Source organism: Haliaeetus albicilla, chromosome 16, assembly GCF_947461875.1.
Source record: "Haliaeetus albicilla chromosome 16, bHalAlb1.1, whole genome shotgun sequence".
Classification (NCBI taxonomy): Eukaryota; Metazoa; Chordata; class Aves; order Accipitriformes; family Accipitridae; genus Haliaeetus; species Haliaeetus albicilla.
Window position 1 is genome coordinate 24,134,790 of NC_091498.1, and position 23,690 is coordinate 24,158,479.

Below are 23,690 nucleotides of genomic sequence, written 5' to 3' on the forward strand. Positions count from 1 at the left end.
CATAAATTAAAGCCTTCCTATTACACAGGTAATTCGTTAAATCAAACAAGAGCCAGTCACAGAAGCACTATTATGGCAGAACTGCTGAGTTTTATATTTCACTTTTGTAGAGCAGCAGACAAAAGGTATGGCAAAGGTAGTGAGTTGTGTGCACAGACACCACCCAGTACCCTAAGCAATCAGAACACTGATAACACATCCCACATATCAAAGGAAGACTTGGTAGGACAATACAAGAAACACACTATTCCTGTTTCCCCCCCCAAAATCAGCAGTTGCAGGCTTTGGAGAAAAACCCAAAGTAAAAAACCCTTCTAAAGAAAGGTCACCTTGAAGAGCGAAGAATGCTTGTTTTCCCTCATCAAAAAAAGTTTGTAGAAGACAAAGCTCTCAAAAGACAGTTGGGAGGACTGAGGGATACAGAAAAGCAGCAGAAGTATTAAAGGACAACAGAAAGCTCAGAGAACTGGTAATATTGAAAATGGGCTTACTGATGAGTTCTTAGTATTGAGTACTGAGAAGTCTCTCAATCACTGGTATCAACATCAAACCCGACCCACAGCATGTCTCCCCATTCTTCACAATTCACTGTTAGGCAGGCTGCAATGGAGAAAATGCTAGGACGAAGAGAAAAAAAGATTTCTTCCCAGCTGACAATCTGATGTGAGGATGGGTCATCAAAACTCTAAACACCACTGATTTATATTAAGATTTTTTTGACAGACTAAAAGTGTGCGTCATCTGTGCTCCCGCATATCTGCTTTTGTTCATGAATAAAAAGCCACATTCTCTCTTCTCAACTTTTTGAGTAGCTCTTCATGGAATGCAGCTGCACATTACACTTAACAGACCAAGTGCAAACTGTCAACAAAAGGCTTGTTCAACTCTTCCCTCTTCCTACCTTATGCCTCCTCCCTAAATCAGAACCAGTGATCATACAGCTGCACTGAGACACAGATCAGCTTGCTGATACAGTGGAAAACCACTCCACCAAAGGGAAAAAAACCACCCAAACTTTTTCTGTCAAATGAGTGAATAGATCTGATTTACTGCACAGCTGCATAATTACTACATAAGCTTAACCATAACTTGAAGCTACCCACAGATGCAGTAGCAACACTTATCTTGGTGTGGCTGTCTACAGCAAGCTCAAAATATGCAAAGTTTCCTGCTCTGCACAGAAGGCTTGACAGATGGGAGAGGTTTATAGAAGGCAGACAGTCTGCCAAAAAAGACAGCATGTTTGTTTATTTGTAAATTAGATCACTTATTTCTATGCGACATGCACCTCAGACATTCTTTTTGAGAACACCTTGCTCATTACTTCTGTGTACAAAGGGGCTAGACTTTTAATAGTAATATCACAGAATAACTATGACAGGGAACAGAGTTTGAGAATGAAAGATCTGCTAAGGTGTACAGGTAGTCTACCTGAATATGCTTATGGTGTTAGTGAGACTAATTCGAAACAAAGTTGGAGAATAAATTTGACTCGTTAGACAAAATAATATCCTATACATCTAAATTCCTTCTAAACAATTAAAACTTGCGTTCATATAATTCTTCTAATATAATTCTTCTGCTAATATAATTTCATTGATTTTGAGATTTTTAAATACCAAGATGGAAAAGAGGTAGAAGACATGTAGCCTTTTCAGTTAGTCAGGATATTTTTGTTTCAAATTCTCCCAAACATTCAATATAATCATGACAAAATTTTATTTCAAGAGAAATTTTTCACCTGTCTGCCAGGAAGGAGCCCTGAATTGTGGTAAAAGGGTAGATCCTGAAGAGACTGCCTGAGCGGTACGAGACTCAATAGCAGAGAGAAAATTCATAACTGAAGAAGTTTCCTTAGTGTTACTTCCAGCACTGTGCATACTGGTATCAAATATTCCTGAAAGACCTAGATGAGGGTGGAGGGAAATGAAACAAAACAGACAATTCAGATGAACTTACAAGAAGCTCAATCAAATAACAGGGATATACATTTGTAATTCACTAAAAAGAACCTATGAAACATGAGCAATATTATTAAAGTACATTGATTTTTTCAGTGTTTAACTGTTTTACAGTGTTGCAACTGTAAACTGGAACTTGAGTATACATTTTAAAATCTGTTTTTAAATGTATGTCAAATATGATGCTTAAAAATGGTATTTAGGTACACCAATAAAATTCTCCCTTCATCTGAAGATTCACTGTCCCATTTTTTCACATGAACTGTTTAAACATTCAGAATTCCTTCTGCACTTCTCTGTATCAACCTTCTCCTCCTTTGCGCAGCTTGTAGCAGTTTGGTCTTCTCTGTAGGACTGGCACAAGGCAAGGGGTTTTGGTTGCATTCCCCGTTTCAGCAAACACCTTTGTGTGTTCCCTGTTGCTTACACCTTTCAATGGCAGGGGGCTCAATGGGAAGCACTGGAGAGATGCAAAGTTTTGAGTAACTGAGATTATGTCAAGACTGCAGGATCTGCACCCTGAAACATTCCCTGCAGTTCTGACCCTCCATCGTCCTGATTGAGGACCTGGCCAAAAGACCGCAGATTCCAGCCAGCCCATTATCTCAACTATCTTTCCTTAGAAACTGGGTTGCAAAGCGAGTGTGAAGAGGTCATGCCCTGTCTTCTCCTGACATTGACACACTATATTATCAGGATCACAGACAGATCCTGATGCAGATGTTAACATAGCCTAACCTGCTACTATATTTAAAGTAAATTTTCACTTTCCCCCAGCACTATGTCTTAGTTTGCACATGTAAGTACTAGCAACAGCGTGTTCCAACTTGAATTAGTTTTGCTATTTGCTTTATTTTAAAAGAACTGGCATGATTCCTGCAGCTGGCTTTGAGGCATAGTTAATGTTTGGCCCTTATGCATAGGCCAAATCCTGAAAAGCTGTATTTTAAAGAATAAATGCAGTTTCTTTAAGAACCAACAGTAAGTAACTGAGCATAAACCCCCTCTTATATTTTCCTTTCTACTTATGACATTTTGATAAAAGCTAACAACTGATTGTTAACTTTCTGCTACAAACTGAGCTTTTCTAATACCACTTGCCACCACCTGCAAGACAAACTCCCTCCAATTATAGAATCTAAATTACATAACAGGTTGGGGTTTGGGTTTTTTTTTGTTTGGTTTTTTTTTTTTTCTTTAGCTATTTAAGCTGTATTCTCATGATATGGACAGTTACCAGTAGGATGGTGCGTAGTAGAGTATCCAGGAACCTGATGAGAAGCTGTGTATGTCTGTCTGTGAAGATCAGTTTCTGAATGTGATGAGTGTCCTCCTCCATAGCTTAAGCTAAGGAAGAAATTAAACATTATTAACAAAAATATACAGCTATAGAGACAAAGTACAACTATGAAATCCCAACCACAAGCCAAAAAGTTGCAGAAATAAAAGAGAACACAAGCCCAAGATCTGACAGATGTGGTTGTGCTAGGACATCGCTAAAAATGTTAAGCAGATTAAAAAAGTACTACAAAACCTAACAAGCCAAAGGGGGGGGGGGGGCGCGGAGGGGGCGGAACCAACCTTACAAAATTGAAGTTGATCACAGAAAAGTCTACAAAGGACTAGGTTAGAAAGACAGAGGTCTTCCTAGTTCAACTGTAAGAAACACTGGATGGACATTTTTCGTAATGATTTACTGATATAAAGTCTGCAAAGCACATGACTACAAATACATGCCCACTTTAACATCGCAGTTTCTGATTCCATTAAAACTTACAGGACCACGTTTAATACAAAGGCTGAAATGACTAGGAAGCTGCAGGAGCAATAGTTTTTTAAAGATTTTGTTAATTTTAGTACAATTCTAACAAAATTGACAGTGAGAGCACTAGCAAGTGACAAATCTCAGTCTTCAGACCTCCTAGCATTAAATACAAGTCAATGATCCACAGTTTTTATTTAACATTTTGAAATGAGTCATCTAAATTAACATGATGTTTTAATCAGGCTTAATGGAAAGCAAACTGAAAATATAGTGTCTGGGCCCATACAAAAGCAATAATGCAGAAAATAAACACGATCTAAACAACAAGTAACGTTAGGAAACTGCCAAAAGTGCCAATGATTTCCAACTTAAAAGGCAGAAAAAGGAGGGGGAAGCAAAACAAAATCCCAAAACTTTCAAGCTTCCACAGATTCAGCTCTGTGCAGCACCTGTCAAATGGAAAAAATGAAAGCCTGCATGACCAAGTAACCATTTATCTTCTCTTCTCACCTTTTGGACATTAAGTTTATAGGTAGCTGCTACTTACTCTAGTGCACATGTGAGATTGCTTTAAGTTCAAAATTCAATTGTAAATAACTGCCAAAAAACCCCCAATGGCAAAACCCACAGCCCTCCCTGCTGACTGCTGTAAGGGAGACTTCCCTTATCCTCTTTCATCCCCTGGGATGAGGGGGCAGTCGCTCTGCATAAGGGAAAAATTGAACACTTGATGCCAGGAATCATGACATCATGGGAAACTTTTATAGAAGTCACCAAATAATATAAAAACTGGCAACATTACTGGATTTGCTTCATTTTCATTAAGACAAGAGGAGGCAGTGGAGATCTGACAAGCCTGTAAGAGCACTGTGAACTCCACACATTATGAACTAGCAAAAGCCTGTCTGCAAGGGACATAACATTTTAGACTTCCAGATCAGCTTCTGTGCCTGAGATGCACTAACAGGGGATATTATTTTCCGTTTCAGCTGCTTATAGCATAGCAATGCTCCTATAGTCAGCGTGCCAGATTAAGGCACAAGCCTAAAGAACGAACTAAAATCCTTTGGAAAAAAAACAACCACAGCTACTGCTTTTCTCAGTTGCACTCACCGTCTAGCACTTTAACACCTTTCACAGCAATAATTACCATTTAGAGAATCACCAAACCTCAATTCAGAGTCTGCACATCAATGTGCTTGTGTTGTAGAGGACAGATATTTGTGCAGTTCAACACTATGTATCAGCAACTGATTTCTATTGCATGCTGACTGAAATCTAATGATTTGCATCATTACTATGGACAATTGGCAGGCATGATTTCATGACACTGTAGGTTCCTTTTTGATTTACAGCATTAAAAATTTTTATTATTTCCAGACAAAAAAATTACAATTGTGTTCTGCACATAAAACATGATGCATGTAATAAAGCCATTTAAATGCCAATATTTTCACAAGACAAATTTTAAAGTTAAGGTGGTTTGGTTTCTTTCAACAAACTTGCATAGCTAGAAAAAACATAGCATTTAGAACACATGTTTTCTTCAGATTTAAAAAAAAAACCCAACACGTTTCTAAACTGAACCATGCTAGTGCATGCATTGTTAGCAAGAATTATCTTCAGCAACACAAATGCTGATCTTGTGAAAACTTTCCATGTATAATAGGTTTTACTTAGCTTTATTGTCAAGTTTTCTTAAAGCATTTACCTATACCTAAGTATGTGATGCTGACTTTCCTTTCATACACATTTAAAAGGCAAACTATGATGTCATACTACATATATCTCTCATACAGCGGAACACCTTCCTTTTCCTGTTTCAGGTATTTTCAGGTCGAGGGGCATGTTTGGCCTTGTAGTGGTGTTCTAGGCAAGAGGGCCTACACTTTGCAGCAAAAATCCTTCCAGACGAGGCGAGACCCACAAAAACCAATACAGATTACATCAGGTAATATTGCATCATTCCTCCTCTTACACTGTAACAGTAAAAGGTCATACTGGATGAACTTTACTTTAAATTAACCACCTGAAAATTTGGGAAGTTGAAAAATTAGTTTGCTGTCGGTTTTTTTGTTGTTTTTTTTTTTTTTTATTTGAAATGTCTACTCTGGTTGTTTGGTGAAGATTATGGATCATTTCCCCCCCTTCACTCCCTTGCAATAAACACCATTTTTGTAAAGGAAAGGTACAGTATACACAAAGACTACAAGACAGCCTAACACACAAGCTTGTAGACATGAGGCAGAACGCTCTGAGTGATAACAGCAACGTGTAAAAGAAACTTGGACAAAGACTTTGTAACACAGAGGATGCTGGAATTAAGACTGGGATACAACATAACCTCTAGTCTTAGGTTCTCAAAAACCTTGTTAATTACTAGAATCTCAAAATTCTACTAATTACGAACATCATAAGAACACTCACAGTATACAATGCCTTTTTTTTTTTCCCCCATACAAACTCCCAGGTCATAGTTAATGCAACCGCAACCTCAAAAATGAATCTGCCTTTCAATAAAAACATTGTATTTATTAGAACAGTTAATTGTTTATTGTATAATTACTAGTTGCTGGAATGTAGATTCTTATCTCAAAAAAACCCTGCATATATGCCTTCAGTTTACATAAGCTTATCCTAAACACAAGCACAGCAATCTGAAAGAAGATTACTGCCTTGGGGTTTCTTTTTATAAAATTTAGCTTTTAAACAGACGAACTTATACAGCATGTAATTCGCATATCAAAAATACATTAAGCGTGGCAAATAACATTACGGGTATCCACCCTTTTTACTCTGGTTTCGAAGTTTGTTAAAATTCCACATGAGTTCTCACTTGTACTGAAATGTCAGATTAGTTACTGAAGAAACATTCACATTACTTGGTACTTTTTTGTTTGTTATCAGTAGTTGCTATATAGTGTTCCAAAACCACCTCCCCCTTATCACTGATATATCACAGTGATTTCTCACTTCTACTGGCGTAGTGAACTGCATAATGGAGTGATTACTGCTAGAAAGTAACACAAAATTGACATACAGATTTGGAAAATAGTTCCCTCTGAGGTATTTTTCATTGAAAAGGTCCATTCAATTTTAATATAATATTTAAGTGTTCTTTTAGAGATGTGTTATAAAGAGCCATCATTATTTGACATTGCTGTAAGGATGCAATAAAAAAATCCTTATGACAATGAAAGTGAAATGACTCAAATATCAATATGTTTTTTTCAGCTACATCAGCTGGGCTAACAGAAGATTATTACCTCTCCAGTAAAATTTGTGGAAGAAAATGTATAGTGTTTGCACTCAATTGTTACTAAAATACCTCAACCTTGATTTACAATTCCTTTTTGTTAGCCCATATTAAGTCCTTCCTGAATCAACTCTTCACATACCTGTTTATATTGCTATTCTTATGATAATTAATTTCCACCGCATTCTTCAATCCAACAGTTCATATGAATTTCAGTCTCCTACTGCAAAGGGTTATTGGGTTACATTGCACTCATCACCCTCCTCACCTGCCAACACAATTATCTGGTCTGCGTTTTACAGAAGTGATAGATGTGTTTCTTAATTTCAAACTCAAATGGAAGGATCACTTCTACAAGGAAACAAAATGTAGTTGCAATAATCACTGGACATATAATTAAGGCTTTATTTTTAATTCTCCCATTTTCTTCAAATAAGCTTGGTCTCCTAGGCATCCATACAGAATGAAATACAGAAACAAACCCACTTTAAACAAGTATCTTACTTTACTTGATAGATAAAGTATCATTACATGGAAAGAGGGCATTTTCATCTGTCTACTTTGTTTTCTAGATCAATTTTCATTAAAACTTAGCAATTTTTAAGTTGTTGGTTTGGGTTTTTTTTTGTTGTTGGGTTTTGGTTTGGGTTTTTTTGTTGTTTGGGTTTTTTTTTAAGTTTGGTAACAGCAATTATTCAAGTTCTAGGGAAACGCATAACGCCTACATGAAAAACAGACCCGAACTTTTAAGCAGTAAAGGATACTTCTGGGTGCAATACCTTGTTCTTTCATTCTTAGGCACTTGTAACTTCTGCTTCCGACACAAAGGAAAATTGCTAAAAAGCCACGTTAAATCAAAGAGCATGTTCAAAGTATTCCAACGGTGCAGGCCGCGCTCAAAGTGAAACCGGACACCCACAAGACAAGTATTTGCACAGGAAACTCTTGACTGCAGGAGAAATGAGAAGGCCCCGTGCTCCCACCACCCCAAGAGGGGAAGCCTCAGCACCCCAACCTCAGGCTCCCGCGCAGGCTAACAAGCCTGAGATCCAAAACGACCAAACCCAACAAAACAAAAGGCAACAACGCAGCACATGCCATACAGGCGATCAGATTTGAGGTAGAGGGAAGCCATTTGATTTTACCTTTGGGCAGCCTGTTCGACCTCACTCAAAACAAGAGGAGCTTCCTGACTCCTGCGGGAAGGTGCCTAGGCATATGGTCCATTTCTAAATAAATCACCCAAAAGGAAATTAAAAATATAGCAATAGCCTCGAACTGACAAGGAAATACCTTAAAACTCACACTTTGCATTTTATCTGACTTGAGATATATGTGAAATAGGGGAAATACTACCCAAATTTCCCCCTCCACCCCAAAGCGCTGGCACTTGGCAAAGGAGTCTCTCCTCAACCAGCTCCTTCGCCATGCAATAGCGAGTTCCAGTCAGAGGCTGAAAGCAAAGCCGCTTAAGATCCGAACACCATAAAAACGACAAACATATTTCTAAAATTTCCAAAAATACTGTTATAAATATAAAATATATAAACTGATATGCAGCTTACATCCCTTTTTGTCCACTATATTTGATTTTAAACATGTAAAATACAATTCCAGCTTGCATTATCTGTTGGCAGGTTCATATTTATAATTGTTTTAATGGCAGATATAATATTTAATATTTTGCTTAAATATTTATCTTTGCTAATTTGCCTTTATTCACAGCATCCCATGGAGACAGAATGTAATTACTTGCAAACATTATGTTAATTTAATACAGATGAAATTGAGGGTAAGTGACCTTTTAGCCAGCATGTGCTTCAGCTGCCCATTCTAACAGCAACCGAGTTCACCGCTGTTTGCTGCAGCCTAACTAGAATGTGATTTGGCATCTAGGGCTTATCTACAGGTCAGAATAAAATTAAAATTTAAAAAGCAATGTTATAGGTAGATATATTTAATCAAAAAATGGGTTTGATCTTGTATTTTAAAAAAGCAATGACTCTAAGAAAGCAGAATCATAAAGGATGGAGAGATTTGCCTAGAAAGTTGCTACTTAAATGCGTTTAACACTATTAATAGCATCAAATCACTCCTGTCCAATGGACAGGCCAATGCACTTCTGGAAGTTTAAAAGCAAGCCTGTACAAACAACAGAAAATGTTTCAGAAATTATTTCCAATGGAAAACAAAGGAAAACAAACTCCTGCTCAGCCCAGAGACTCATCTCAGGGCAAAATATTTACTTAGAAATGTATATACAATGTGTGATTTTTCACCTCTATTTCCCAGCCTCAGACATACTGGGGCAGGGGGGCGGGAGGGCAGAGACTGCAAGAACAAAGTTGGTTCAAAGCTTGCAAATGTTGGCAGATTCAGGAAAAAATGGAAACCAGCCTACTCCCTGTATCTAATCCCCCTGATCCTCTCATTAGATGATACAAGACAAGACAATCCTTAACATTTGAAGATTCAACCAACATTTGCACAAAGAGAAAGAGTATTTAACAGCCTAGAACAGTTATGGTATCCACGAAACAAAAGAAAAAATAATCTGCTACTTGAAAAATAAACTCCACCACTGAGAAATCAGAAAAAAAGCATCCCTAAAATTAATACATCTTAAAAGGTATGGAGAGAGTTCCTTTAGGTACGGCATGTATCTTTAGCATTTGCCTGGCCTGTTTTTGAATTATCACATAAAAAATATATAGAAATCAAAATTTTTAGGTATTATTAACCATCTAATAATATTATTCTTCAAGATAGAAAATTACTTTTAGAAAGATGGAAAATACAGAATCAGGCTCCAGTACTGTTATTTCAGTAAAACACAGAAGAGTATTTTATTGACAATCTCAACTGTTTGTTCACTATGTCACATTCTTCCCTTTTCATGTAACTACAGACTACATATTCAATGTAAAATATATCAAATCATAACATACCAGAGGCAATCACCCTTCACTCTTTAATGAAATATTAACTTAAAATTTCTGACATCAATTCATATGCAGAGCCACCAAGAGCATGGCCGAGACTGCCATGACGTGGACCAAAGACTGCCTCAAGGTACTTGCGAGAGGAAACACTCATTACTTCCTTGCTTTCTAGGAGCTGAGATAGGAGCTTCTAAAGATTTTGAGGTAGAAAATTACATGCAGGCAACTGCCTGAATAAGCAAAAGTTCATGCTGTTCCTGTGATTCTTTCCCTGAATACATGTCGTATTTTAAGAGAGGAAAAAGATTTTATTGAAAAAGAGGTCCATCTCCCTTTTATTCCCCATGTTCATGTGTCTGAACTCTTTATGCTTGATCCTTTTAAAAATAAAAACCCCAAAACCGCTTCAGGAAAGCCAAAATAGTCTCTTACTGGTACTTCAATACCTGAGTGCAAGTGCTGGCTTGTCTGATTAAGTAACCTGTGGAGTTCTTAATAACAAAGACAATTAGAATTCCGTTTTCATAAGAATCAGTTAAACTATGTCTTGAAACTACATATGTGAAAACTAATATTCAGATAGAAATGAGCTATTTATAAACTTCAACTTCAGTTACTATGAGGGACTGGACAAACTACTTTATGTTCTTATTTTTTAAGGTATACAATCTAAATTACCTTTTTGATGAGGTTATCTACAGCTGAAATGCCATACATTTAACAAAGTCAACTACCTTTTTTTTTTTTAAATCATTATCGGCAGATATCACTACCACATCTCTTGGCTTGGACAAAAATTCTCAGTAACCTAATCAGAGCAACTTTCTAAAAGAAATTCTATGGCTTACAAAAATCAGATGCACTATGAAAGCGAAAAAAAGAGTGAAGGTATTTTAAACTTACAATTAAAATTCTAAGTATGAACTACTTCAAATTCTTTTAACGAGAAAGTCCAAAGCTCCCAGCACACTAGCAGGAACCCAGAAGCCAAATAAGCATCCAGGACTTTCAGGCCCCCCCCCGGCATGCCCAGGAGCAGGGCTGCAGGAACGGGGGTGACTGCCTGGCCACAGCAGCCCCACACCACTGCAGTCCCTCCAGCCGTCACCCCGTAGGGTGAGTGGGGCTGGCAGCACCAAGGCAGGTTTCTGCTGGAAACCCCTCTGTGTCCCATCAGGAATTTTCAAGGAATTCATTAAAATTGATTACACAAAACGTCCCAGAAGAGAAAACGCCAACCATGTTTAGATCTGAGCATCGCAAATAAAACTGACTGTAGCGTGCTATATCAGTTAAGAAGTTTTTTACAGCTTACCCACTTCCCCCCCGCCCTTTTCTACTGTAACAGCACTACCAGCCTGCCTAAACTATTCTATAATAATGCCAGTTTTGAGCTCCTGATGCACTTTTTAAGATTTCAAGGTCTGGAGAAGAGCTTTCAGTGTTCCTGCTCTGAATATTGAAGCCTAACTTTGGTGTCCTTATTAACTCAGTATCATCACTCCCCACATCTAAACTGACACCAATATGTCCACATTCACTCCCCAATTTATACTATAATGCAGTGTCAGAACTAATTTTAAGCCATTTGTTTGCCAAGCAATGTTTTAGGGGTTCACACATCTTCCCTGACAGCTTCTACTCTACTGCTCCCTGCAGAAAAACAAGTACCCATTATGGTCTGTGTAGCTTATGCCATGCAAAGAACTGCAATCTTCTTCTCCCTCCTTTTGAGGCACTGGATTATTTTGTCACTACATTTATTTATGCTCTTCTCTTACCTCTTCTCTATGAAAGAGCTTTCTCTTTACCCAGCATGGATATAATAGCTGTGATTTTTTTAATTAGTAATACTTCTCTCCTACAGAGCTTTACTCACAATTTCAAAAGATTTTTGTAACAGACAGTAATGGAAATCTCGCACTTTTTCTCCAGTATGTGATGCTATTCTGTTGTCAAAGGCATACTTGGAGATATTCGAAACTCTTCTCATGATCATCATAGCGTTAATGGTTGAGCACACAGCATAATCCTCTATTACGGTTGGTCGAGATACACACAAAAAGACTTCATTACTTTTAATAATAAAATTTTATTTCAAAATATAAAAATCAGCAGAGCATTATCTCAAGATGTGGCTTAGCCACATCAGTGCCTTATTAAAAATACAATTCATTTCAGCTACTGAAATGCTTCTCAACCCTTATCTTCCCACAGTTATTACAGTGTCATATTTTGTGGCAAGCTTGAGTATTACCTTTGGGGTACTAAAGGAATGCTTGATATCCCATTTCTTAATAAGCTCTTTATTTTCCGATTATATGGAAAAGACGATGCTGAAGTGGAGATATTCATCACAAGAGGTAAAAGGTGCAAATATATATGTCCTATTAAATGACAGCGCCATCTTAGGCAACACCTCTTTTCATTACCTATCTCCAGGCACTTCACAGTTCCATAACCCATGAAGTATCCTCTCCTTTAATTTAGGGAAACTAAGGCACTAACACACTCAGATTTACAGCCCTCACAACCCAGTTTCAAACACTCAGTACTGAAATAAGAGTCAGTTTCTCAAGGTTTTGTGAAGTTAAAATTTTTTAAGAGCTCAGTACGCAACATACTGAACCACTGTGAAGATTAGTGGCTTCACGGCTCCCAGCAGCAGAACTTGCACAGATCGAGGCGTCTACTCACTGCTTACATCGGAGACCACAAACCTTACCACCCTTGGTCATCTGTACAGCCTACAATTCAACACCATTAAATGGGCTCCAAGTCTTCCAGCACACCTACATGGCCGGTACAGTGTTTTCCCCATCCCACAACACACTACAAGAGCTAAGCAGCTCATATGAGCTCCTTTAGATTCAATAAAGAGGCATCCCTATGACTAACACCACTTCTATCCCAATTTAGGAGGTGTGCCCAGGAAAGATCTAACATATTAACAACACACAGTTCATCGTAAAATGCAGGAGCAAGAGTCCTTTACATTAAAGGAAACATCACAGGGTGTTACTACGTAACTTTATACGGAAAATTAGCATAGTCCTTGAATTTAGCTCTTACGCCTCTTCATCCTAAAACAGATTTAAATCTACATTTCTAACCTTGCAGAAACGACCCTGACTACACGTTGTCACTGGTTTTTATTGAGTTGAAAATATCGTATGAACTCAGTTGCTTGTGAATGCTTCAACTAGAAAATGCGCACTGTTCAAAACTGTAGAAAAATAGTTACAGGTACATCGTGTTTATTTTGAGATGGGAAAAACTTACTGTATAAAACAAATTCCCCAAATATGCCCCAGATATTGATTTAAGATTTCCTGATATTCAGGCAGATGTCTAAACAAAAACAAGTATTAACAGAGATCAAAACAGTACACACAAACACACACACAAACTAAAAAATTCCTTTACTTGGTGAAAAACCTGTATTCTCTTTTAAAGAGAATAACAAAAGGGAGGTTTTTGGAAGGGAAAAGCAGAAAATCCCATCTCTCTTCAGTGGCACTGAGCATCAGCAACCTCCAGGTCACCAGCAACAACTGAAGGTAGTTAACAAATGGCTGCTGTTGAGAGTCCTAAGGAGTTAGTTTTCTAGGATCACTCTTTGTATAGCAAATGAGCAAATGTTCACAATCAAGAAAAACCTATTAGAAATCCTATTCTTGGCAGACTCAGTAGAGAATAATGAAACAAGACTAACATAGGAATTGAAGGATTATTCACTGTCTAGCACTGGAATTTTTGACACGAAGAAGAGAGAAAGTAAACAGGATGTGGTGTGAAACACTACGTTGCCATATTTCTGAAAGGGATTTCCTGGTCAGAAAAAAGTGCAACACGGAACATGCAGCGCAGGCTGGTACATTCAGTATCACCACAGAACACCAGCCTGATTGCACACACACCACGCAAGCGCAGTGGCCATTTGCCTGGCATGTTCTGGATGTCCAAAAACTTTCAGAACAAGTTGCCAGACATCTGGAAACGCTAGACGAAGGGCTAAAGCCCACAAACTCTTCTCACGCAACACTGCCAGGTGAAAAAGAGAGCTATCTCCAATGAAATCTAGATGTATGACAGCCCCAAGTATAATTCATATAGGGTTATTAAAGAATAAATGTTCCTTAGTATCCTCCTATGTAAATACTATTACTCTAAGATAAGGACGCCTAAGGGTGCCTTCTTCCTGCTGAGTGTAATTGGTTACACTTATACAAGTCCTAAGCAAGCAACAGAGGTAGGCATGTAGAAGGAAGATGAAAAACATGAGAAGCAATACGGGCAAATAAAAGCTTGTCTAAACATATGTAGGTTCTTGCTGAATTGTTTTGGAATAAGAAACTTCAAGTATGCAGGAATTCAGGAGTAAAAGCTCCTTGCCCCTATTTATTGCAACCCATGGTCACAGAGGTTCTGAGGATGCTCCAACTGTAAGTGCCCATTCATCCCTAATAGTCCATTCAGAGTAATAAAACAAGGAAGTAATATAAGAAGAGGTGACATAGAATAGCAGAAGTAAAACCAGAAACTACGAAATCTGTCCAGTGAGACAAGTAAATCTAAGAGCTCCGTCCTCTCTGAGCACATTATTTCTTTTTGCTTAAAAATTCTAAGAATTTTCCTGTCTCTGTCACTTGCATGGTACAGCAAGAAATGCCGTGCTGGAAAGGCTGAATTCTGCATGCTGCTCAAAGTTATTTTTGTCACTCTTAAGGCTGCTAAGGAAGGTCTGAAGTGTGACTATTAATGTGCTGCCTTTTAACTAGTTTTTGGGTTTGGTTATTTTTGTTCTTTAATGTATGGAATAGGCACTCATCACACAAAATAACTTTTTGATATGCAAATTCGTGAATGCTTTGACAAAATACAAGAAATGAAAAAATCCAAGGAAAATACACCCCTCTGTAAGAACTCTAGTATTGTTTAGAATTAATATAATCCAGTCATAGGTGCTTTTTTCCTGACGGGAACAAAGATTTTTCTAAAAACAACCTCCTTCCTATGACAGCATTATGCCAGAATCAACAGCATCTCCAAGAAAAAATAAAAGGTGGGCAAAAGTACAGAAGAAACAAAGGGAAAAGGTTGTTCTCTGGCAGTATAAAGTAAACGCCTACAATTAGAATTAACAGGATGAAAGGTAAAATACACATATGGGACTGAAAGACTTTTTGCATAGGTGGAAGAATACAAAACCTCTTTCTTCCAGAACAACATATTCAGTAACCTGTGTTGAAGTTGTTGGCTCCATGGGAAAGGGCTTGCATCTGAAGTATCATTCTAGGTGATCTCAAGAGAGGTCAAGCACTCAGCTAACACAGACACTTACTAAGTGCTCCTGGCAGGGAAGCAGGTAGTACAATTTGGGTGGGACGCTCATTGAGGACTGTGACATGGCAAGGCTGAGCCCATCTAAAAGCTGCCTAGGACCACAAGGCAGAGTCCCCGCTGAGGCCACATGGTTCACTCATTACCGCGCTGCTCCCTGCTCGTCCCCTGGTGCCACCTCTGGATTCCTGTCTGACAGCACAGGTACACCAGCGCAGCTCTCCAACTCAGGAGAAAGCTATCCACCTTCTCCGTCAGGATAGTCTTCTCATGGATTAACAAATCAGACCAGCTCGCTGTGCAGTCGCACAAACACCAGAGCCAACGCAAGGGAGGAGGAAAGGAGCCCCTTTCAGCAGCAGTGAGTTCAGCCATCTCATGTAACTGCACCCTCAGACTTTCAACTCGTTCCTTCTGCACGCTGTTCTATGTCACCATTTCTCACTGCAGCAAAGTGACATAAAATGCTTAAAATGTTTCGTGTGAAGTTGTTGTTAAATTTTTGACAGGTAAGCAGCATATAAATCCAAACAAGCCTACCTGGATCATTTTGAAACTTTAGCAAAGATTTTACAAGATGAGCATACATCTGCATCTGCAAAAAACCTATGGGGTGTACAGCAAGAATGTGTTCAGCCTCTCTCTTCAGTCAATCTTTGACCTTGTCACAGCTGTTATTTCAGTGTGTACTGAATGCAGGTTAAAACAAGAATGTAAAAAAAAGAAAAAAAAAAAAAAAAGACCACTGACAAAAGCCAGCAAGTCCCTGTAAGGTATCTGTGCCACACAATGGACTACCTGTTTTATTTTGTATGTATAAAAGGTTTAGATATAAACTATGACAGAAAGTTTGGTAAGATTTTGAAGTGACCTACCTTTTCATATGTTTATGAAGTTTATTTAATCCTTCTGTGCCTTTCCTTAGCAAGTGTTCTAAATATATTCAGATTATGAGCTTTACCTCTCAACATTTGAAATAGTATGCCATGGGGAACTTTTTATAGGAAATGTGTTTAGCAACAAATATTGGGTTTACCCCTCAGAACAATTTCATTTGATGAAAGAAAATGTTCTATGCTTTTCTAAAACACACTATCTGCACTTTTAGAGTTTCTATAGCTATGCAAAAATCCATTATAATTTAAAATTGAGCCTTAACTAAATCACAGTTATCATACAGTTGTTACAATAAGCATTAGTTTGACAGCTATGCAAAAACACAAGTAAAAAATCATCATAACCATTTATCATAAAAGTTTAAGTCTCCCATTTACATAACTTTGTAGATGAACTACCACTGTAACTAACTCATTATCTTAGATTAGCTGCTATAAATATAGGCCGCAGTAATCAAATGTCAATGTTATCTATTGTAAAGAACCATCTTGAATTAAATGACATAAACACCCTTATGTTTGGGTATGGCAGAGTCGGACAAAGACTACCAGGCATAAAGAAACATCAGAGACCACGGCAGTTGCCATAAAATCTAAAACAACAACAAAATAATTGTGACTGACATTCAATCACATGTAGCAGAGGATTTGAGTCTTAGAGCTGTGGTAAAAAACAAACAACAGTGAGGTGCCTCCACTAGTAAAAAGCCTTCTCTGAATGAAATCCTAGAAGTACCCCCAAGTCAGACACATACTCAACCAGAAACCTCATCCATTATCACTTATCTCCGTTTCTCTTTCCAAGCAATTATGACAATCTCTCAAATACACGTTCACCTGTTTTCTGAAGACCATGTTTTTCTCAAGCAAGTAGCAAACAAGCATGACATAAGTTATCTGCTACTCAATACAGGACTAGCTTTAGACCATGCCACAAAAAGAGAGAGTTTCAGCACAGAAGTAAGGTTTTCTAACAGCTACAATAAAAGGTCAGAAGTGGCAGTGTGCTTGTACAACCATCAGAAATTCCTTCAAGATGCTGACAGCCTACGTAAGAGGTGTGTGGGGGCAAGGGGAACGCGGAGGACAGGAGCACCCCTTTCAGCCCCCTGCTACAGGGCTGCTGTGGCTGCACTGTCCAAGTATGCTCTTCTGTGGGAGAGATTTCTGCTCAGTTAACGCAGTGATTCAAGTGATTTCCATCAGCTCCCGGCCCCGTTTCACTATCTTCTCCTATTCCATGAGAAAAGTTATGTCACAGCAGGCCTGGTAGCAATGTCCTTATAATACTTCACCACACATTTCCTTTCAGTTGATAAGAATAGTGCCATTGCACAGACAAAACAGTGCCTTCAAGAAATAAGGAGCAGGATAAAAACCAGATGGCTGAAGTTAAGCGCAGGAAGACAGGAGCAATGCTTGTAGGGAGGAGAAATCATTTTGATGAGCTGAGACTGTGAACATGGCTCTCCACACAAAGGGAACATACCCTGCCACAACACAGCCTGCAACAACATAAATATGAAATGAAATTTGAATGAAATATTGTTATCTATATCACCTAAAGGCTGAATTCTTTTCAAGCAAGTACCAGATGAACATGACATACATTTTTTTAATTTAACATCAGGCTAATGCAGCTTCAGCTGTTTAGATGACTACCTGTCAACCACAATCAAAACCACCATTTTGAAAAATGTGAAGTGATCTGTAACACAAGTAGAGAACATTGACAGCATATTCCCTTACAGTACATCTATACCTTCACAGGCTTGCTTCCAGGCTGGTACAAGCCTTGGCAGCGACAGGCATGACTCTTACATCCCAATTCTCCAGCAACTGGCTCCATCCATACAAAGACAAATGTTATCAGTGACTGAGGAACCAGAAACACCTATGGAAGCCCAACATGGTTCAGATCTTTAAATCCTGCTGAAGATAAGGCATTCTAATTCGTACTAAAATGAAGTGAACTCTTCAGAGCCCAGTACATAACTTCAAGTGCAACATATGATCCATAATATTTTCCCTGCCCTTGCTATGTCAAAAAAAAAAAAAAAGTTAAAACATTTCAGTCAACACATTTAAAACATATCATCTGTTACCATATACACAGCCTTGAGATGAAACTTTTAAGAACTGAAAGCAAGGTCTTCTTGACATTGCTTCCTAAAGTATAACATAAATATTGTCATATCAAGAATGGATTCAGTAATACCAATTTATCTTTTAGATTAACGATTTGATTGGTAAAGGTAGCAGGCATTGATCCAATGAGCTTCTGCACCGTACTTGTCTTGGGACTGTTCTCCATGCCATTTCAATTAAGGAATTCCCAAAATATACAATTAACATTGCATTAAGATAGGAGCTATTAAAAAGATTAAAGATTTTTTGAAACCAGGGGATTTTTTTTTTAATACAGAAAATAATCATAAAGCAGTTGTGTTTCTTCTAAGATCCCAGAGGGATCCACTCTTGCTCCTGCACTACATATTCTTAAATGACCTGGAAAATCCAAAAAAGCTTCCTCATGGAATAGATGGCAGGATCCCCCCCAGATGATGAGAACTGGCAAAAGCAATACAGAAAGGGCACATCACTGACTTCCACTGAAACCAACAGAGCAACATGACCAAAAGTAGTTCAACGATTGGGAAGAAAGATTAGAAAGAACAGTAGGAGAGCTTACTTTGCCATGTAGGCAACTCCGCAGAGAACCTGGCTAAACATAGCTTCATGGGGCAAAGGTTTTGGCCAAAAAACCTAACCATCCTTGCAATTCTCTGTGACACAAGGAATCTAGAGCCTCACACCCCAGGGAGGTCCTATTACCTTCTTACTTAACATTGAATTAATTGCCTCTAAAATGCAGTATCCACAATTCAGGAAGGGTGACAACAAATTGGAGGGGACCCAGAAGAAAGGCTGAATACGTGAAGTAAAAAAATAAAGAAAGAAAGAAAATAAAAGAAAGCCTGGTAGCAAACTTCAGAAGATTACTTATTTTTCTTAAGAAAAAGAACATAAAGCAAGAAATCAATAAAAATTCATAAGAATTCATACTTGGGAAAACATGAGTTATAATGGGATTTTCAGTGTCAATGAGGCCATAGCAAGATTCAGTGGCTAGAAACTAAAGGTAGCCCTCTTCAGATCAGAAGTAAGAAATAAAATACAAACCAACCACTTGTATACCTTACTGAGAATTGTGTTGAATTTTGCCTCACTGGAAATTTTTAACTGCACCTTCTAAAACGTAAGCTCTAGTTTCAAACGCAGATTGAAAAAAAAATAAAAAAATCCTATGGCCTGCATTATGAAGAGGTCAGACTAGATGATTGCAACAGTCCTTCTGACTTGATAATCTATTAATCTTATCAGACAGATCAGAATACACGCCTGACCACTTTCAGGACCGAATGCAAAGTCATCTATAGGCGCACCTATTTTGACGCTGTATTTTTAGCCCGAGACTATCTTTTACCTTTAAACGTCGTCGAGATTGGAACTGCAGATGTATCGAGCTAGAGGCATAAAAGGCAGGCGATAACAAAAATCTCATCACCTAGAAAATACTCATTTGAGTCGGCAGCGTTATACAATCAAAAAGCAACCCGAAGCCAATGAGATACCCTGCATTTTTTCCCCGCTTCCCGGAACTTTACAGAACTCTCCGTGGGACTGAATCGCTCCAGACAAGTTTTAGCTGAGAGGAGGCTCCGCACGCCCGAGAGCACCGCTTTAGAGGAAGGAGGTTCACCAGCCTCAGCAGAGCGAGAAACAACGACGCGCAGAAATAAAAGGCGAGGGGGGATGCGAGCGCGGCGCCGGCCGCCACCACCACCGCCGCCGCCCCGGGGGCTGCCGTCTGCCGGCGCGGGGAAGAGGTCGCCCGGTGCCCCGGCGTGACACGGCCCCGCCGCCCGGCCGGGAGGCAGCATTGTTCCGGCGGGCAGCGCCGGTGCTCGCGGCTCCGCGCACACGGAGCGCTCCCGCCGCCCCCGCCCCGAGCCCCGCTTCCCTCCCGGAGCCGGGCAGGGACGCGTGAACTCTTGAACCCGCGCCGCAGCTCAACGCGAGCCTCCGGGGCGGAGAGCAGCGGCGGCAGCGCGCCCCGCGCGGGGAGACCGCCCGCCCCGCCGACGAGGGCCGCCGGCGCCCGGGGACGGCGGGGAGACCGCTCCGGCCGCCACCCCCCCCCCCCGCCTCCGCCCGGGCTCGGCGGCTGTGCCCCCCCCCCCCACCCCCCACCCCAGACGCGGAGGCCCGGCGGGACGCGGCCCGTCCGCGCGCTTCGCCACAGCGCTCGGCCTCACCCGCCGCTCCGCGCCGCTGGGCCCCGCTCGCCCCCGGCCGCGCCCCCCCTCCCGCCGTCCTGCCTCGCCCCGCCGGAGAGGGCCCCTCGCCCGCCTCGCCCCGGGGGGCGCCCGCGGCCCAGGCCCCGGCCCAGACCCCGGCCTTTCCTGCCGCAGCACACCCCCCCCCCCCCCCCCTTCCCCCGGCGGACCCTCCTCACCTGGGCTTGAGGCTGCCGGCGCCCCGCTCGTAGGCCCAGGAGGCGGCGGGCTGCGCGGCGGCCGGGGCCAGGGGGTCGGCGAAGCTGGGGGTCGTCGGGTAGTTCCTGTCCATCATCGGGGCAGGGCGCGGGGCCGGGGCGGCGGGGGCTCCGCTGGGGCCCTGCGCGCAGGGCGGCGACGGCGGGGACCGAGCGGGGCGGGTGGGAGCGGCCCCCCCCCCCCTGCCTCATGCGGGGCGGGCAGCGCCGCGGCCCCCTCCCCGGCGCGGGCCAGGCCGCCGCGTCCCGGCCCCCCTGCCCTGGCCCTGCCCTGCCCGCGCTCCCCTCCCCTCCCGCTCAGCGGCGGGCGGCGGGCGGGCGGCTGAGGGGAGCTGCGCACGGCGGCGGGGGCTGCGCGGCGGCCAGGCGGAGACCCATGTCGGGCTGCTCTTTCCCAGGATGCACCTCCCCCGCCAGCGCGCACTGGGGCTCACGGGCTCCGGCTCCGTGGCAGGGGGGCAGGGAGGCCGCGGCGGAGCGGGGGGGGGCGCCGCCGCCGCCGGAGCCGCCGCCAGCAGCGCCGGCGGGGGGGAAGGAGAAGAAGGAGGTCTGTGACTTGGGAAACGGGCGGCCGCGGCCTGACGGGGAAGCGGCGGCGGCTGGAGGGGAGCGTGGCGGGGGGCGGTAGCCGCCACCGGGGCGGGGTGGTGGGGGGGCCGAAGGCGGGGACGGCCGGGCCGGGCGGTGGTGGAGGGCGGGCGAGGGAAGGCCGGTTTACTCGGCGGGGCCGCGTCAAGTGAAGCGCTGGCGCTTTGTTGGAGGAGCCGGGGCGGGGCCATCTTGTTCCCGCTGAGGGGAAGCGGCGTCAGCGGCGGGCAGCGCCGTGGACCGCGGACTCCGGGGCGGCCGCCGACACCCGAGTTGGAAGGCCGAAAGCCGCCTCAGCCGCCCCGAGGCGGCAGGTTGCCTCACGGGGAGCGCATTGTAAAGCAATTTGTTAGGGCGGCTCTCCCGCCCTGCCCCGCCGCGGGGGGAGGCGTCCGGGCGGGCGGGAGCGGCGTCACCGTCCGGTGACGCCGCTCCCGCCCGCCCGGACGCCTCCCCCCGCGGCGGGTCGCTTCGACCTGCCGCTCTCCTCACAGAAAAATTAAAGTGTGTGAGGGATATAAAATAAAAACTCCCGGCGATGGGCGCGGGGGCGAGAATTCGGGGGGGGGGGGGTGTCACCGGGAGAAGCTCAGCGCCGTGTTTCCCCTCAGGGCGGCCCAGAGCCCTTGCTTTGCCGCTTCAAGCTCCTGTGTGCCGGTGCTCGGTGGTTTAGGTTGGTCATGGCTCTGAGGATGCTTCACAGAGGTTAAATAATATAAAAACACAGCCCTTTAGCTAATTTTTTTCTTTTTACAAGCTAAAAGCCTCTTTTATATACATATGTGTGTGTGTATGTGTGTATATATATATATATATCTCAGGCTTTTCCAAAAGACTTGGGCATTCCCCATCAGTAAGTCATTGCAGGCCTGGAGCCTGAACAGGCCAAAAGTCAACCAGCAAGAGGAACGGACAGAAAGAGTATTTAAGTATTTAGAGCAATCTAAGCCACCTAGTGCATAGAGAGTAAATTCCTGTATCTTTGGCTGTGTGCTAGTTAAAGTATAAGGGAAATGGGCATCAGCTGCGCAGAACAGGGTTGGAAGCAAAGGGGACATCCGTGTGGGGCAGGGGGATGGTGGGTGAACTGTGGCGTCTTGCTTTCCCTGCAGGTTGAAGGTATGCAGGCTGAGATGAGCAGAGGAGCGTGCCTCAGAGGTAAAGATGAGGAATATCCCTTTGAAAACAGGGTGACTGCACCTGAAGGCATTGCTCCAGAAGGGGAAGGTGTATGCCAATGAGTAAGTCTTTTGAAGATTCAGTTTGTAGTACTCCGGGCAATATCAAACCACAGAGTGAAATGAATTTTGTAGTGAAATGCAGAGTTTAGAAACTTAACTACAGCCAATCAGATTAGATGCTTAAAAAAAACAACCGGGGGCGGGGGGTGTGAAAAAGTAGAGTGGTCAATACTAAATGAGAAAGCAGGAGGGTAAGCGACTTGAGGAGGAAAAGCTGAGGTTCTGCTTTCCTCATGCCTAGTTTGAAGAAGTAGCAAAGTCAACTATAGGAAGAAACAGAGCCTTGGATCAGGAGGGAGAGGTAAGTGTGAAAGTCCTCAGTGCTGACAAGACTGAGTGAACTCACCCAGAGGCCGGGGCAGAGGGAGGAGGGATAAGAAGAAAAGAAGCTACTAAAGCCAGAAACCAGCAGAGTGAGTTTTCCTTGTGTTTGCATAAGTTAGCACCTGTATTGCTTGCAGCTGAAGGAGAATATGTGAGGGGGTGGGAGACCTCCTTCCCCTGGGAAACACGAGGGTTACTGGTTTACATATGAACGAGGCATGATGACAGCAAATGACTCTAGGTTTATGCTAATGATGAAGCACTTAGGCTGCTGTTACTATTGGAAATAGCATTTCCAGTGGCGAAGAACCTACAGGTTTTGATTTCTCTGCAGGATCTCTACTAATCTCTGTTATAATATTACACTTAGAGTGCACTGTTTTCCCTCAGGTGGGCCTGAGGGAAGGGCGATACATGGACCGAAGAGATACAAAATGCCTTTTCCGCTTAGCTATAGTGTTTGGTTATCTATTGGTGTGGAGCTACTGTAAAAGTTTCTTGCCACAAATTTGGAACGACATATTAATAAATTTTAAAACTGCTACTGTTTTGTTTGATTTTTCTCAAGTAATGGCAACGTGAACTTCAAAGAGTACCATAATGTTGTCTATTTTCATTGCAGGATATTTCCCTGAAGAGAAGGGGAGGGTGTGTTGACACTGTTAGATATGTGGCTGTAAAATCACGTTACATGAGAAATCACAAGCAACAAGCACCATTCCAGATTTACAGATAGGGAAACATACGCAATTAGTTTAGACCACTAAATGAACTAATTGTCAATATACCACAGACACAGTGTTTCCCTGAACATTG

General features: G+C 42.1%; 1 protein-coding gene across 5 annotated transcripts in view; it reads right to left on the bottom strand.

The window, feature by feature from the left end:
• Window positions 1-21,292, bottom strand: part of QSER1 (glutamine and serine rich 1) — a 45,080-nt gene extending 23,788 nt beyond the window's left edge. The window contains exons 1-3 of one of the 5 annotated variants that reach the window (XM_069803978.1): window positions 20,683-21,292; window positions 3,199-3,308; window positions 1,742-1,906 (exon numbers count right to left, since the gene is read on the bottom strand). In XM_069803978.1, the coding sequence (XP_069660079.1) occupies window positions 1,742-1,906; window positions 3,199-3,308; window positions 20,683-20,798 (391 nt within the window). In that variant the 5' untranslated portion in view covers window positions 20,799-21,292. Of the gene's footprint in view, window positions 1-491; window positions 618-1,741; window positions 1,907-3,198; window positions 3,309-20,682 lie in introns of those variants that run through there. The other 4 variants (XM_069803974.1, XM_069803975.1, XM_069803976.1 and 1 more) reach the window with 4 other exon arrangements.
• Between the last annotated feature and the right edge of the window lie 2,398 nt (window positions 21,293-23,690).